This window comes from Ptychodera flava, chromosome 1 (assembly GCF_041260155.1).
Source record: "Ptychodera flava strain L36383 chromosome 1, AS_Pfla_20210202, whole genome shotgun sequence".
Classification (NCBI taxonomy): Eukaryota; Metazoa; Hemichordata; class Enteropneusta; family Ptychoderidae; genus Ptychodera; species Ptychodera flava.
In genome coordinates, this window is record NC_091928.1 from 41,022,307 (window position 1) to 41,039,754 (window position 17,448).

At 37.9% G+C, this 17,448-nt stretch overlaps 2 protein-coding genes across 2 annotated transcripts in view; one reads left to right on the top strand and one right to left on the bottom strand.

Moving 5' to 3' along the window:
* LOC139137396 (proline-rich transmembrane protein 1-like) overlaps positions 1-17,448 on the top strand; it is a 55,740-nt gene that overhangs the window by 12,557 nt on the left and 25,735 nt on the right. The gene's annotated exons all lie outside the window — the stretch shown is intronic.
* Positions 301-12,899, bottom strand: LOC139137376 (uncharacterized). Its single transcript, XM_070705434.1, has 12 exons — positions 12,123-12,899; positions 10,511-10,818; positions 8,354-8,478; positions 7,471-7,640; positions 6,740-6,945; positions 6,089-6,184; positions 5,159-5,477; positions 4,603-4,893; positions 3,976-4,171; positions 3,266-3,529; positions 2,128-2,285; positions 301-1,597 (listed from the first exon to the last, which is right to left on the bottom strand). Exons 1-5 carry the CDS (start codon positions 12,348-12,350, stop codon positions 6,754-6,756), a joined length of 1,023 nt encoding a protein of 340 aa, XP_070561535.1. The 5' UTR covers positions 12,351-12,899; the 3' UTR covers positions 301-1,597; positions 2,128-2,285; positions 3,266-3,529; positions 3,976-4,171; positions 4,603-4,893; positions 5,159-5,477; positions 6,089-6,184; positions 6,740-6,753.

The following is a 17,448-nucleotide window of genomic DNA, read 5'->3' on the forward strand; positions in this document are numbered from 1 at the left end:
CACATATCACAGGATGTTTTTATTTATTCATTTTACATTCCAACAAATGACAAACAAAATGGAAAGTCTATTATATATACAACTTTAAATTATAGAACACTTTTTGGCAAATCAACTGTGATCAGTACTGTACCTGCTTTTCTTTAAAACAGTCAATTCCTTTTAAGTTCTCAGGGGAGATGTTATCTTTTGTGGTCAGAGAAACAAGGCTCACACATTGTATTTCATTATATTTGTTGTTCCTCAATTTTCATTGTCAACTTGTAATCTTTCTAACATATTTATATTGAGAGAATAATGTATTGGTTTTAACACTAGTTTATTGACTCCTATCTTGTGTTTTAAATTTTCACGATTTACAGAAGTCAAATAGTCCCATCTAGATATTGCCTATACCATTGAGATATTGCAACAGAAATCCTGAAACATGATTTCTTGGGTCAGAAAAGGGAAGGAAAACATCGAGTGCACCGAGGTGTAAAGTAGTGAATGCTTATATCATAAGTGCTGGAAAAAAAACACATAAGAATTACTTGTGGTAAAAACATTTGCGTGCCTTTGGCAGCATGCCAGCAAAGAATACATGAGAATGAAGTTTCCAAAATTTTGCTCATTTCAACAGCATTGTGACAATTCCTTTTTTATTTCTGTCTGTTATGAGAATATTTTTTTCTCAAGCCATTACAGGCTTAATTTTTTTCTTTTATTTCACCTGGTGACAATTTTTTTTCCTCGAAATCCTCCATACCCCCCCCCCAGAAATCAAGTGGTTCTCCCCTAAGTGAGCCCCTGACCTATACGGGCCAGTGGATTACTTCCTCAGTAGAACTGATATGCCTGCCAGTACCGGTGTTTATCGCCTACGGAGGCCATCATTCTTCAGTCGATCAAAGGCGCCTTTCGTACCAAAAAATACACGACAGCTGCAAAAGTGCATCACTGTCAACTTCATAACTATAGAACACATTGAAATACACAGTGAAACGTTCACAACGTAAAAAATGTGCCCATACCGAGAAACAAGATGGCGTCCGTTTCGATTCTTCAACTCAGATTTTGTCCTACAGTTGTGCGCATGCGCAGACGGTAGCTTTAGCGAAAGTGAGGCAAAATCAAGTAAATATAAAATAAAATGGATAAAAATATTGTTTAAAAATAATGTAAGGCATGTATCACCAAATTTTGAACATTTCTGATGGTATTTCAACTATACGAACACTCATGCCAAACATCACAATAATCAAATCAGTGGTTTTCAGAAAAAAGCTAAAAAAGTGACTTTAAAATGATTCAATCAATAAAAGAAAAAAGACTGTTTGAGATACATGCCCAAGTGACCACCAGACCAAATTTCAGAAAAAGTTACTGAAGCGTTTCTGAGATACCTGCGTCCACAGCATACGGCCCACTATGTTGGCCATATTGGGCCGCGTCATCACATTAGTACCTTGTGCCCACAGGGCACAAAGTACTAATAAGGTGGTCACACCATTTTTTGAATTCTGGAGAAATTGGCTTGAATCGCATCTTCATGTACCGTTTCAGGTATTCCTTAGTTGCATATTTTGGATAGGGTCACACGTTACAGCTACTGTGCCTTTAAAAAAAATTATGAAAATAAATAGGAAAGTTAAAAATTACCACTTAAAAAGAATCAAGGCAATGTTGCTATAACTTTATCACGGCTAAACAGGCTCAACTAAAGTCACCTACAAGATGATCATGGTAGTGTCATGGTATAGTTATCAGACAAGTTCTTGACTTTAAGATCATTTTCAAGTTCAACCCTTTCACCCCCAGTTCCCTGTATACAGGTCCAACTTTACCATAGAAAACAATGGATGTGGGACAAACCATGGTGGTGAAAGGGATATAATCTTTACATAAATTTACCCCATTCTCACTTGGAACAACACCACTACACTTGTAATCTGTTGTAGGATTGATCTGATATCTATTACACAGCAAGTTACAATATACATAATGTATGTACTAAAAGGACACTAAACTTTTTGAACCTATGTTCCCTTATGGATCATAAAGAGTAAAATTGAAGTCCCTGCCTTTCTGCTCTAGTTTGTGCACAAGATGGACATCACATAAATAGATAGTCAGCTAATACAGTACCTTTCAAAGCAATTATGAAGCAGTGTCTTCTGAATCGTTGAAATCGTTTGTGTTGAAGGTTATTAACAGCCTTGTGACAAGATTGTCGTATTTGTAGGTGTTATTTTCAATGGCAATGCACGATCGGCCACACTGTAACGCTGCCACAGTAGTTGATCCTGTTGTTGCAGGGAAAACAGATATATTAGATGAAAATATGAAATGAGTCAGGTGCTCGAATTGAAACATACAATATACATGTATGTATTTTAGTGACAAACTATGAAATTTCATTGCTGTGATTTCTCCAAGTCCATAGTTACACTTTAAAGGAGACTTTAACCAAGGCTGATTTTAAATATGTGCTAGCTATGGGTATGTTATTCAAGAGACACCACTTTGACTATTTATAACATGCCCAATTTTTAACGAAAATGGCTAAAAATTGTAGCAGAAGTTGTATTCTAGAGCTTCATCAACTTCATGGATATTGATTCATGGAAAAAAAGCCAAGCTTGGCACATTCATCACGTGATATGACAGGACCATTTCCCAACGTGTATTGCCTTGTTCGTTTGCTCTCACACAAGAGCACATACCCTGGCGTTACTGGGACTATGAATGGATGAACAATGCCATACCCATTGGAAAATGGTCCCTTCTTTACACAAGATAAAAGTGCATAGCTTAGCGCTTTTTCCCATGAATATATTCATGAAGTTGATGATTGGGGAACCCCTTTGATTAAGTAGCACACATTTGCTCAACCAAAGTTACGAGTATCTGTTGTACATTTGGGAATAAACGACAGGAATCTACTTTCTGATGTGTATAGTTCCATGGCCAAATGGGCAAAGCAGTGTTTGTCTCTGATAACTTAAACCGGTAAATTTGAATCTCTCGGGACAGCAGTGGGTGCACGGTTTGCCTATCTCCTTTGGCAAGAGGTTTGGTTAATTTCGCTTATCTACTATGACTGAAATGTCAAGGTATCCACAGTTCACAAAATCATGTTAAAAAATATTCCTTTGTTAGAGCTTCACATGGAATCAGATTTTATGCAAAGCTCTCTTTTGCACTGTTCATCTTTTCAAATTCAAATGAGATAAACATCATGTTCATGTTAGCTGCATTATCTAACATCACAGATTACACTTACCAATCCCACTGCACAAGTCCAAGACTAAACCATCTTCAGGGCTGAATTGTGTTATCAGCTGATTCAGTAAGTCAACCGGCTTCTGCTTTCTCGTGACAATTTCTCCATCTTCTCCACGATATAGTTTTTCCATCGTACATGACCAAAAGTTATGATGAGAAAATCCTCCATCAAAGTTAACTTGGCTTGCAGTAACTGTGCCCTGTTGTGACCAATAGGACACCACAACTCCAAACACTGACTGAGCCATAGTCACTGCAGATCCTATTTAAAAAGAATATGTAATATGTATTAGATCAGAACAGGAAGTATATTTTCAGGCTCCTGCCTGATGAAATTTCATATGAATTGCAGTGGGTTTTTTTTTCTTAAATGCATCCAAATTAAAACTCAATTGGGGTCTTGCCAGTTGACACTGGGGGAAAAGTGTCAAACACATGAAAAAGTTACATTAACCTGTCAAAAAACCCTATAAGATTGACCATAGCAGCAGTCCATATAGAGTGGCATATACACTTGTACCTGCCGGTATTCAAAATATATTGTACTTAGCTTAACCCTTTCACCCCCAGTTCCCTGTATACAGGTCCAACTTAACCATAGAAAACAATGGATTGGGACAAACCATGGTGGTAAAAGGGTTAAATACTGCCAGTGGTCAGATAAAAAGATAAACATAAATACAGCAAACCAACAAATTTTATACTAACCAGTATCAGTGTTGCTAACATAGTAATAGGCAAATTCCACATTCTCTATGTTACCAGATTTTATAATCCCATCTTTCACCATGGCCATCTGAGCAATATCACATGTTACAACCACATTGTAAAAAGGAACCGAATTCGCCATGTTAATGGCATGCAAGGAAATGAACAGTGCCTTTAGCTCTTCCGTAGACCATACCTATTAAAAATGTTGTACGAAACAGAGAATGAACACAGTTAGTTCTTAACTACCTTTAGGGGGTTCCTGGACATAGTTTGATTCATGGGAAACTTGTTTCCAACTACTCCGTACCAACTGTAGAAAGTATTTCTGGACTAATGAATTAATCATGATACTTGATCGAAAACCCTTTTCTCCTCACAAGAGGTCAGAGATCCAGAATCAGTATCAAACAAAGTCATTATCTTGATTCAATTCAAACAGGGAATTAATTATACAATTTAGTTGAAATGTTAACTTGTATTAAAATTAGCTGCAGTAAAAACATAACCAGGAAAAAGTCATGTTTTTGTTGCACCGTATATCTCAGTACCAAATTTTAAATATCAGCTGATGGTGAATTTCTGAATAATATCTTTAGACTTTGTTATCAAACATTTCATAATTACCTTAGGTAGATCCATTACAGCCAGCTGAAACCCACTGAATTCAGAATAGCAGTCCTTCAGCTGGTCATTACCAATTCTTCCGACATCCCCTTTAATGGTAAATGCTTGGGCACCATCTTTGCCATTATCCCCATTTGGATTTCATGCGTGGTTCTTCGTTTGTTTTAAGGTGGTCACACCATTTTTTGAATTCTGGAGGAATGGGCTTGAAAGACATCTTCATGTAGCGTTTCAGGTATTCCCTAGTTGCATATTTTGGATATCTTCGTTGAGCTTCCTCCCAATCTCCCTCTGTCAAAGAAATAGAATTTCCAATAACTTTTCCATACTGTGGTCATTAACCTTACATACCTTGTATCAGTAGTTACTGTATAATGGATGAGAAGTTGTAACAGTATACATGTATAATCATTACATGGACTAAGTCAATACTGCTAAGACTAAATATGAGTTACCACTCACACTCCTTAGGAATATACCACGGTACTTCTTTTTTCAGGCAAACCACTGCCATGGTCAAATTTAAAAAATCATTCACTAAATCTGTATATCTCACCTGCTGTTAAATAGGCGAAAGATTGCTGTATGGCATTCAGTTTCACTAAGTTGATAAGTTCCTTAGTGAACTGATGTTCATTAATCTCCTTATTTTTCACTTGATTCAATATTTCTTCAGCGGCTTCTGGATGTAAATTTGATAGTCCCCTGAAGAACGACTTTTTCATCTGTGGTTTGCTTTTCAAGTGTTTCATTGTAATCCTTTGATCTTTCAGTTCGCCATCCCCAAACATCTTCATTACTTCCTCCACTAACATATAAATCTCTGGCTTGAGTAAAGCAAGTTTACATGCTTCCTTTAGTACAACGTCATCTTTCTGAAAGAGAAATTGTATTTCAATTATGTAAGGAAGCACAGAGCTTTGGTTTACAAATTCATAACAGGCCAAGCACCAACCCTTAAAGCTCTAACTATGTGTCCCACAGATAGCAGTGGGTCATGCAGTCTGCCTATCTGTCAGCAAAAGATTAGATCAATTTTGCCTTTAGAGTTGGACCGAATTGTGGCGTATTTTGTTGAAACAGCATTCAACAGACATTCACTGGATTATTATGCATGAAAATTTGTCGGAAATATTCCTCTGTTAGTGCTTCACATGCAAGCTGCATTCCTTTAATTTCTGGTCCCTTGTTTATTTAAAACAGTGATGCTGCACTCCCCAGGACCATAAATAGCAACAATTTGCAAAGCATTCTGACCTGTAGTTGTACAAATTTTCTATACTGAGCACTTTTCCATAGTGCCGACTTATTTACATATTTTTGATACAAATATTCTGTTTCAACCTTGGATGCAACTATACGAATTGCAAAGATTCAGTAAATCTTTGAAGTGGATAGACATACAGATAAGGATAAAGACAGCCATTCATGGATACAGATAATGCATTATGAAAACAGATGGATGCATATATATTGAATTACTTACCTCATTTAGAATTACTTTGCAGGCATTCCTTAAATCCCTTTCTTTCTTATCTTTGCTTAATTTAATATTCTTGGAGTAGTCATGACAGAAAGCAACCTATTTTCAATAAAAAAAAAACAATATATGAAGCACGGGTAAGAACTGATCTTCCTGTGCTATTTGAAGCTAGCAACTATACAAAATTCTTAGTCTCATTAAGTTATAGGACAGTAATCTTCTATCAAGGCCTTTAAGGGATTGTCTCAGCTTGTCGTATAAGTTCAAAAATACCGTCAAGGACAGCGTGCTCACATTCAGTTTGAATTGGTCCATTCAAGTATTATTTAAACCAGAAAAACAAGAATGAAAAAACTAAATAAGGTCTGAAACTTAGGTACTGGAGGTCATCTTTAGGAACATGCATATCCGCATATCCCAAAATTTCATGTTTTTGAACTTATGTGACAATTTGAGATGGTCCCTAAAATATTTGATTCACTGAAAATAAAATCCAATTGAATCACAAGACTATGATTTCACATGAAAAAAATGACGATTCAAGACTGTTACTTTCTTTTACCAGTAATGTAGTGATTATAATTGAACTTTTCCATTCAAGAAAATCTAAATATTTCTTTTAATGCTCATCACTGAAATAATAAAATGTGGTACCTTCTCTTGGAATGTCATTGGGTGTCGGAATTCACCACTAGAATTGTGCTCACTGGCAAGCCAAAGTTGCTCTTCCTCCGTGAGTCCAGCATACACAACACAATACCGGTTTTGAAAAAGGCCCCTCCAACACTTTCCTCTGATAACTGCTTAGCTGCCAAATACTGATGCTGGCCTCCAATCACGTGATATTTGTATCCACCAATCTGCAAGTATGACAAATGAGTATCATGATTAATAACTGAAACTTTACAATGCATTTAATGTGATACATTCTGTGAAGCTGTAATTTTGAATTCAACAATGAAAGTGGGTTGCTTGGTCTGTCTATCTCTGTTGGCGAAAGGGTCAATCAATTTTGCATTAATATTACGATAATCTACATGTTGCATACAAGAACGCTGAATGTCAACATACAAGTGATATACAGCTGGCCATAGTAAGCAAGTTCTAATTTTACAATACATGTACATACCATACGTTTCAGATGTACGGAGCAGTTCTACAGATACTGCATAGGACAGACATACATACCCCAAGTACATCCTTAAATGCATTTGTACAGACGCCACAGCCAACTAAACGTCCCCCCCCCAAAAAAAAAACAACCAAAACAAAAAAACATCTCCTGGTAGACATATACACACCAAATCGGGAGAAAAAGTGGAATTTCGGCATGACAAAAACAAATTCAGTTACAATGAAAATCTTTCACATTTCAATATACTTACATTTTGCTCACAGAAATTAGACTTGCTCACATTCACTATAACACACAGAGCGTTGTAAGAGTCATCTGAAAATACTCTCATTTTCTCAACAAGGCTCCCAAGAAATGTCTCATCCGTTGATCTAACCTGCTTCCCCAATGCCAAATTGTTTATATTCAGTTTGTAGTGGCCTGTTAAAAGAGAAAGAAACTGAAATTATAGATAAGCATTTTTTTCGAAGAGCAAAATTACATTCTGCAGTCCCTATTAAATCTTCTATATTCGCTGAGTTACAGAAGCATGTGACAAGCAGTGTATCAAGACTGAATTCAAATACCTCAAACTGAAGTACCATCTCTGAGTTTTGCCATGATTATCAGTAGTTGTAAAGCCTATAAACACTAGTGAGATACTTTGATGTGTTGAGACTGGCAGGTATAACAATTTAAGGTACACAACTATCTTATTCACATGACAAGAAAGTAACACAAAAGACACTGGGCTCCCAATTACTAAGATAAGGTGCTACACAAATAGCATGCCAAAAAATTTTGGGCTCTTATGTTCTACATAGGAATATTCAATGTTTACTAAACTTTGGACGAATCCTACTTAGGTTCTCCCAAGGCGCTTAAATAGGAAATATCTTAAAAATGCCTTTAAAAGACCAAAAAATTCACAATAATATACAAATTTAATCATCTTAAAATGACATAAACAACAACTGAGCTCTACCTTGGAAACATACAAACCAACTTATGAAGCAATCTGATAAGTTGTCACTGTTTTAAAAGTTTTTCACGTTTTAAAATCTTTCACAATTTATTTGTATTTATTGATTATTATGATTCACATTGTTTTCTGAATTCCATCTACATCTCTGTGAACGAAAAATTAATCTTACCACAATATCCAGCTTGGACATTTTCCATGATCAGTTCTTGTCTTGACTTTGTGTTTTCCTTTGTCTTTGGCTTCTTTACTTCAGTGCGTGTTGGCTCCTTACACACTTCTGACAACCTCTTACGTCTGTTTGAGAATAGAATAAAGGGATATGTAATATATGTAAATGTATGTAACAATATATAAATGGAAACATTTATACAGTTAACATTATTTCTTGTACATACTTCTCACGATCTGGAAAGGGAAAACATTTTTACTTACAATTTTTGTTTTACATATTCAAGATGATGAAATGAGGAGGGTGTTTGTGGTCAAAATTGGCTATTATTACACTACAAGACTTGCAATCCAGTCAAAGGCTCCAGGGAAGGCAGGGGTACTAAACAGGCATGTGCCAGATATAAAGTGCATTGTGGGAAATCCATGTTTTAAAGGGAGGGGTGGGCATGCGCAAGTTTGGTCTATGTTCCATAGGGCAGGCTGTTACCCAATACTAGTAATTTCAACCAACCACAAGTCTAGCGATTTCGTTAAAATCCAAGAAAATGACTGGGCCTCCCCAACTCCAAACAGTTGCATCACAGGAAAAAGCACAAAATAGTGGCGCTTTTTAGCATGTGACAGGTCTGAACCATTAACGTATGGGTACAAGCACTGTTGACCTCCCCACATTTTGACAATCAACTGTATATTTGCATATCGTTCATTCACTTTGAGCGTCCGTTTAAGAAACAATACATGGGGTACAATGGATAAGCTATCTATCTTGGTCTATTGATCATCGAAATGTCAGGAGGTCAACAATTTTTATACCCGTACAATAATGGTTCAGACCTGTCATGTGCTAAAAGTGCCATGATTGAAATACACAGAGTTGAGAGGGCCTACAGATCCAGTCATTTTCTTGGATTTTAGCAAAATTGCATGACTTGTAGTTGGTGGAAATGACTTGTATTGGTTAACAGCCTTCCCTATGGGACATTTCGACAAAAATTACACTTGCCAACCCTTACCTTAAACCACTCAGGGTCTATGGTACACTGCTGTAAGGACTGTAAGATTTGTTCTCCATGCCCTTAACAAATTAACACTTGTCAATGCTGTGTTGGCATGGAATTAAAAAAAAATTGCATGAATAAGTACACAATACAGCAGTGTGTAGTGAGCTCAAAGTAAAGAAAGGATGGTTTGTCACAAAGTAGCATGTGTAACCTTTGCTTCCAAAGGCCACAAAACTAGCTCACAAATGTCCAAGGTGTGAAGGTGTACCATGCCAACAAATTTGAAGGAGACTAAAGACCTGTATTTGTTTAGGTGATAAACATTCACACCTAGGACATGAGCATTACAAAACATCCTTTGTCCTTCACCCTGTGCTTGCACAACAGCTGAGTTATGGTAAACCCTTGGTGACAGGATACATGTACTCCTTTGTGAGAGAGATAACTCTTTTTTAACTCCCTACATACTTTCTTGAAAGTGATTTTTGACACAGATGTGATGTATACCGGTAAATGTTTACACAAACCATTTTATTACAATTGTATGTTCACACAGTGTGGAAAAGTTTTTTATTTTGGGGGATACCTAGGATAACTCTTACTGTGCTAAATGTTTGGTTAAATCTTACATGCATGGCTCCTGTAAACACTGTCTGGAGTCATCGGAAGCAAACACTAAAAAAACTTTGCATATGTGATGTGTGTTAGAGGTACACTCTTGTGGTTAATCCCAAATGTCTGTGACAGTCGTGAACAAATCACACATTTTTTGTGCAAAAATGTGCATTGCACAATCCAAAAATTTTCATTTGGGCATAAGAATGCACTTCTGTCACTGCCATCAAATCAATGTTACTGAGCGCATGGAAATAAAAAAAATGACTTTCATTTAATGTTCATGCTACGTGTTAGTTCATCTTACCTGTTGCGAATACAAAAAGTAATCTGTCACAGTAAATCTGATAAATAACTGTGCAAAAATTCAATCACTCAATAATTCCACTGGTAAGGTAAGGGTCAAGGGGGAGGGCCCACTGTCAGAATGAAATTACTGTTATGACCATTTTCACATATGCAGTATAATGGAAGCTATGAGTCATGCAGTCAATTCATAGCCACAATCACATAAAAGAAAGAAAAAGAAAAGAACTAACTTTTTATTGGCAGTGATTAGGTCTTCCGTGAGGTCCTCCATCATTTTTGTATTAGGCTCCTGGCTGCTACTATCACTGTCAGTGTCAGGTGTGGTTCCAGAGCTTGCAATGAATGAATCACATGAATTTGCATCTGACAGACTGTCATTGTTTTCTGGTGGAGAAGCATCAACCAGTGTGTTGTATTTGTCAACAAACTCTTGCACAGTCTTGCTATCTTTAAAGTTTTTGCAAAAGCTGTTTCCTCCCACATAAAAGTTGTCAATATGTACAGCCCGTGGCCTATCTTCCTCCTCCATAAAAACAAGCTGTTGGAAAAAGGAATCACAAATGAAAATGGCACTGTGTTCATATAATATGAAGACAAATTGGTTTCAAAGGCAGTATTTGCAGCATGTCATCGTAGATAAATATACCCCCACTTAGTTGTTTGACTGTGCAGTTATGACATGTGGTGATTCCATTAGTGCTAGAAATAGAATGGTATGAACCATAATCTTTCATTATCTGTTTGTATAAAATTTATTTTAGAACATGTCTCCAAAATCAAGGATTGGTCTATAGCTGTGATGTTATGATGAGACATTGTAGATAGGAAAATGCCAATATTGTAAGGCGGCTGTTTGTAATGCATGTGCTTGCCTTGAAAGTTGGAAGCAGTTTCATGACACAGAGAGGTCTAGGACCCATATCAGTGGAAAATACACATGTAAAATCTTCCCATGTTTACATCTTGCTCACTTAACACACACTGTTCACTGATCCAATAGAGTGCTCATATTCTTCAACTTACAAACCCATCGATTCAGATTTACTGACAGAAAGTACTAAATCTTCAAATATTTTTGCAAGCCATGGCTGCTGATAGAGTCACCTTGTGGTATTGACACCTAGTTTACATTCTTGGGTATATAATTGATTGTGGGAGGGAATGTTGTGTACACACAGGCTCTAAATAATACAAATACAATGCCATGTTTACTCAACCTGCACACTATCCTGGACAACCTGTTGACACCATCTCAAACTTACAAAAGACTGACACGAGACAGTGGACTCATGTGTACCAGTGTGAGAATGCCATAGTTGTGATAGTCGCCTAATTTTCTTGCATGAAAGCTAAAATTTTGGCATTTTTGTTGTCTAGGTTAAGGAAATAGTTTCTTGACTTGTCAAAGCTCATGCAAACCCTCTAATCTCACTGCCATAGGTGATTTATAGAGCCACAATATATCAGAACCAGTTGAGTAATGTGATGCGCATATGATGAAAACACTCCCCTATAAAAGTTAGCGCGGAGGTAAATACTCCACGGTCCACATGTGCAACGAACGCACGATTGTAACCAACAGTAACAACCCCAAAGAGTACAAAAAGTAGCTTGAGTAAAACGCGTGTTGTCTTGTGGCTACCTCCACGGTCACACAAACTACATACCCGAGTATCATTGCCATACAAGCATGGGTAGATGCAGAGAACTGTTGCTCGAATGTATTGTAAGTCTGGTTTTCGGTTGGACGATTTCATGCTCGTTTTGCGGCTAAATGAAGCTGTGCAAATAATGCAAATGGAAAAGCCTGACAAGTAGAAGTACAAATGTATCGTTCCATACCTTAACATGCGTCACCTTCTTTTCGCTATCAGACGGCACTTCTGCATGCTTAACCGCAGAAAACTTTCTGCCGGCTGTTCCTGATCTACCAGGGTGGTGGAAAAGAGGTTTGCCCTTGTCTGTCTTGTTGCGAGGTGCCACAAATACGAAGGGACGGACGCTGCACTCGTCTTGCCACACGAACCACCACAAATTGTTACGGTTGCTACTCGATGCGGTTGAAGACATTTCTGATTCGCGAAGTCGGAGAGCTTCTTCTTGCAATGTTGGAGTGTCGATGACGGCTGTCGGAATAAACCAACAGTGAATGCAGTACTCATAATCTCTCCTCGAATCATCGCCGCGTGCCGTTTAACACCTTGCTCGCCGTCTTTTGTTGAGAAGAGCTAAATACAGTTGGTCGATTTCCGGTTACCTCTCTACGGGCTCGCTCGCTTACCATGTACCACACCACTGATTCAAGTCACCTCGTTCGGGAACTACCTCGTAGAAAGGCAAAGTTACGTTGGACACTGGTACAGCAATTTTTGCGACGTCACTGATGTTAGTGCCACGGCCACTTAATGGGACTGGGCTTGCAATTTTCTTGCTGTGAACATCGCCAAACCATCGTTTTTTTCACAAATAAACGGATAAACCTTAACGATATATTTTACACAAACCTGAGCATTTGAAGATGATGACAAGCATGTTGCGGTCGCTCATGTGCATAGGCCTAATGTGTGGAGAGAGTGTCCGACACGAGCAGTGCGTGAAGCTCACACAAAATCTCTAGGCCTACTGGCCTGTGTGCGAAATTAAGAAATAGCTTCAGGTCATAAGGACTGCACCAAGTCAAAGCTTCAGGTCTTACAGAAAACTGCCGGTCCTCAATACATGAAGTTGTTAACGACAATTAAAGTCAACTTCTCCACCAATATTATGCTTTTGAATGTTGTAATATTTAATTTTTTCATGTCCTTTTATCAATAGAGTCAGTAAGTATTCTCTGAAAAGGACTATTGTTCACATAGATTGCAGAATATATAGTGTAAGTGAATGAATCATTCAGCTACATGATCTGGAATCTGAAAAAGATCACAGCCCTCATCTTCCTCACTGTCATGCGCACACATTTATCGATGTTTTCCACCACGGGGGGGGGGGGGGGGGGACTATGGGACTAACAGGCCAAGGAGAATTTGAAATTTTTTCTAGTCATGTCCAATCCCCCACTCTCGGACTATAAAATTATGTCAAACACCCAGAGGCCGGCGAATACAGGCTCATGCACAGGCTACATGTGGCTGTTGAAAGCGAGAAAGTTTGTCTGTCATGACTTTCTATTGGGATGGTGTTCTCTAAATTGCTCTGTATAATTGTACACTACACCTGGGCATGTGATATTGTGCTGAAATCACTTCTGAAATTAGCCAACGCGAGTGCTAGAAGAGTGAGTGAATAGCTTAGAGTAAGGGGAGTGTATGAATAATTTTTTTATGCAAACATTGTTCTTTTTTATTGTTATGTAAAACATAAGGGAGAAAATACCTGGTATGTATTTTGATATGACGTATGGATTACTTTCAAAAATTTTCAAAAAATAAATATGCTTAAATATGGCCATTGGTGCATTCATGAAGAAACAGATGAAGTTATAGTTTTAATTAAAAGGACAAGTATCGTAACTTTTTCTCGATTATAGAAATTGCGCATGCAGACAACATGATGGCACACGTCACCACTCGCGGAAATGAATGCATACTTTCTGATCGAAAAGTTTTGCCTGAGCGATTGTTGGGTCTCATCGCCCTTCAAGAGCGTAAAGTTATTAGAATGACTCTGAAAAGTTTGACAGACACTCGATTCTGCTGAAAACCACGATCAGTTAATGCTAACATTACCAGGGTTACACTCATTGGACAAATAAAAAATTATTATAATATTGTATCGGATTGTTGCACCAAAATCAATTCATTCCATTGCTAGAATCTGCATGCATGGATGATTGACACTGATCTGAATGTAATCAGCTGCTATGAGGGATTAGACTCTTCGTAAATGTAAAAAGTCACGAGACAAAAATTACTATGTTGCGACACTGTCACCCCCCCCCCCCCCGGTCTCTGGCGAACCATAGAGATTGAATTCCCCACTACCAGGGCACGAAGTGAGATCAATATCCCCTGTTGCCACGCACTCCCACTGTGGAAAACATTGATAGGTGCATGACATTCAAGTCTGAATCACATGATTCAGAGTCAGTCATCATCTGCATCTGTTACAGGTCTTGACGGAGAAATTTTCATTATTTATTCCAAATCTCAGTCGGTCATAAGGACCGACATGTTGCTAAAAACTTTCGGCCCCATGAGAAATCTGTCGGTCTCGGACCGTCGGACCGACGTTAATTTCGCACACTGCCGAGTGTACTGGCCAAGCGGGCGCCAGCAACTTTAGAAAATCACTGGGCCCTAAAGAAAATCAACTGGTCCGATCCTCAAGCTAAATACAAACATAGAGCATATTTTTTACCCGCTCAGCGAGTTAGGTGCGGAATTGTGTCTCTCGCCGTGTTCCTGTTCTAAACTCTGTGTATTGTCAATGGGAGCTAAATAAGCTAAACACGATAAAACTAAATTACGATATTTAGCCCGATCTAGAAAGCGTTCTCAACTTTCTAATTTAGCTGGAGTTTAGCTCGGCACTGAAGAGTCCAAAATGTTTTCCAGCGATATATCCGATAATTACAATATCAAGCCCGATCTTAATATCGTTCTTAACTTTTTAATTTAGCTGGAGTTTAGCTCGGCTCTGAGGAGTCCATTATTTTTCCTGTGGTAGATCCGATAATTACGATATTTAGCCCGATCTAGAAAGTGTTCTGAACTTTCTAATTCAGCTGGAGTTTAGCTCGGCCCTGAATTAGAGCAAAAAGTTATTTCAGCAAAGTATCCGAATAATTACACCGCTAATTCTCTTTTCCAACTTGTTCTGTGATGTGAAATATTGGTAACGAGTGTTTCAAACTTGAAGATGGATTGGTTCGAAGACGACATATTGTAGAACTAAGAAAATTATAAAAAATACTAGGAGGACAAACAAAAATTCTTGACTTAAATTTAAAAATGGGACCAATTTCTGAAGATAGCCCCAGAACACAATTAAGGTAATTCTCTGTTCCGATTTGTTCTTAGATGTGATATATTGGTAACGTGCGTTTCAAAGAATGATAAAGTACGAAGACGACATGTTGTAGAACCCAGAAAATTATATAAAATACTAGGAGGGCAACCAAATTAACTTTTACGCTGCTCGATAGTTGATGTGTTATGCGGTAAAAATAGCGGTTGTTGGTTTGCTTCCGATTTGAACTCTCTATGAATTGTCCCCTGTACCACGCTCGCTGACATATTCGCTGATCAGTTCCCACCTCTTTGGCAGGCAGCGTCTACAATACCAAGAACTTGTTGAACCGAGATAAAAATACCCAGTAAGTTAAAGTTTACCCAGCGATGTACTGCTTTGTCACATCAACAAGTACTGAATTCATGCATTTCTCCTAGGTTGGCGTCAGATTGTTTTGCGAGGAAATCAACTTAGTAGATTACAATTTCAATGGAAAACAAAAGGTTATGTCATTCCATTGTGCGCTTACAGACTAGAACAAACTTGATCCCAGGGAACTCCAGGTTTAGTGTGGTCGAGCATATTTGTGTCGCCGTGCCAAGTGATCTAATAATTTGACAATCGTCAGATTAAAATGTGTTAATTGCCCTTATCAACAAACTTTTTTGTTTCTGTGAGCCAAGATTGTGGGAAAGAAGGTTATTACACGTGTCAGTCAAAATGGAGGAATAAATCAAAGACCGTCATTTTACCACAGTGACTTTTAACAAACTAATGGAAACGCATTTTCCTATCTTCGGATGTATCGCTGGAAAAAATTTGGACTCCTAAACTCCAGCAAAATTAGAAAGTTTAGATCACTATTTAGATCGAGCTAAATACCGTAGGCCTAATTATCGGATATATCGCGGGGAAAAGTTTTTGACTCAACAGAGCCGAGCTAAACTACAGCTAAATTAGAAAGTTTGGAACGCTATTTAGATCGGGCAAAATATCGTAATTATCAGATATATAGCTGAAAAAAAATTTGACTCCTTAGAGCCTATCTAAGAGAGCGTTCTAAACTTTCTAATTTTAATAGCTGGAGTTTAGCTCGGCTCTGAGTTCAAACATTTTTCCTGTGATATATCGGATAATTACGATATTTAGAACAATCTAAATAGCGTTCTAAACTTTCTAATTTAGCTGGAGTTTAGCTCGGCTCTGTTGAGTCAAAAATTTTTTCCAGCGATATATCCGATAATTACGGTATTTAGCACGATCTAAATATCGTTCTAAACTTTCTAATTTAGCTGGAGTTTAGCTCAGCTCTGAGAAGTACAATTTTTTTCCAGCGATATATCTGATAAATATGATATTTAGCCCAATCTAAATAGCGTTCTAATTAGACAATTCTAATTTAGCTTTCTAAACTTCTAGCTAAACTTTCTAAAAAAAAAACACATTCCCGCACCTTACTGGAGTCCAGAACTCCGATCAGGGACGGGTATAAGTTTTGGCATCACAAACACCGGATCACACACAAATAGAGTCATTACAACAGTTGACTCTTTCAAAAGCAATTCTGGCTTCTCCTCTTTGAGGGAAGAAAACTGTCATAAAATTCAAGGAAGGGAATACATAAAATCTAGGGCAACTGATTAACCCTTTCAGGGTTAAAAGCCCTATGTATAGGGGTTGCTGTGGTAAGTTACCAGAAAGTCAGGCCTGGAAAGGTTAAGAGAAAAATACTGAACTGTCAAAACCCACGTGAAAAGACGCATCACAAAAATGTATAAGCTTAATCCTTTACAGGTGACTAAGGCAAATGGCAATCAAGAGGTCAAGTTACAATCACGGCGCGATTTTGCACAATGTTTAAATATCGCACATATACTTTCTAGTATCGAAGTTTGACGTCAAAAATATTTCTGTCATACATAACAATCTATACACCGTTCTGAATATCGGTGCTGAACCATACAAGAACACAGGCGCTCCTTAGCTGGGTATAGTATTCTAAATAGATCGATTTTCGGCTCGATTTATCAATCCCGTAGTCGTTATGCCCGCGGGCATATCGATTACGGGATTGATAGATCGAGCTGAAAATTGATCTACTTAGCAGACTACAGCTAGGGAGCGCCTGTGTACAAGAACGACTCGTCGCCGATATTTTACTCCAGGCTGGTACCTATCGGCGATTTTGGGACTCTAATAAACGATACTGGACAATTCT

Bases quoted from the DNA above. Each gene is read 5' to 3' on its own strand.
- LOC139137376 (XM_070705434.1), bottom strand. From the start codon at position 12,350: ATGTCTTCAACCGCATCGAGTAGCAACCGTAACAATTTGTGGTGGTTC. The intron at 10,819-12,122 runs GTATGGAACGAT...TTTTTCCAACAG, and splicing joins AGAAGGTGACGCATGTTAAG to CTTGTTTTTATGGAGGAGGA. The intron at 6,946-7,470 runs GTAAGTATATTG...TCATACTTGCAG, and splicing joins CTAATTTCTGTGAGCAAAAT to ATTGGTGGATACAAATATCA.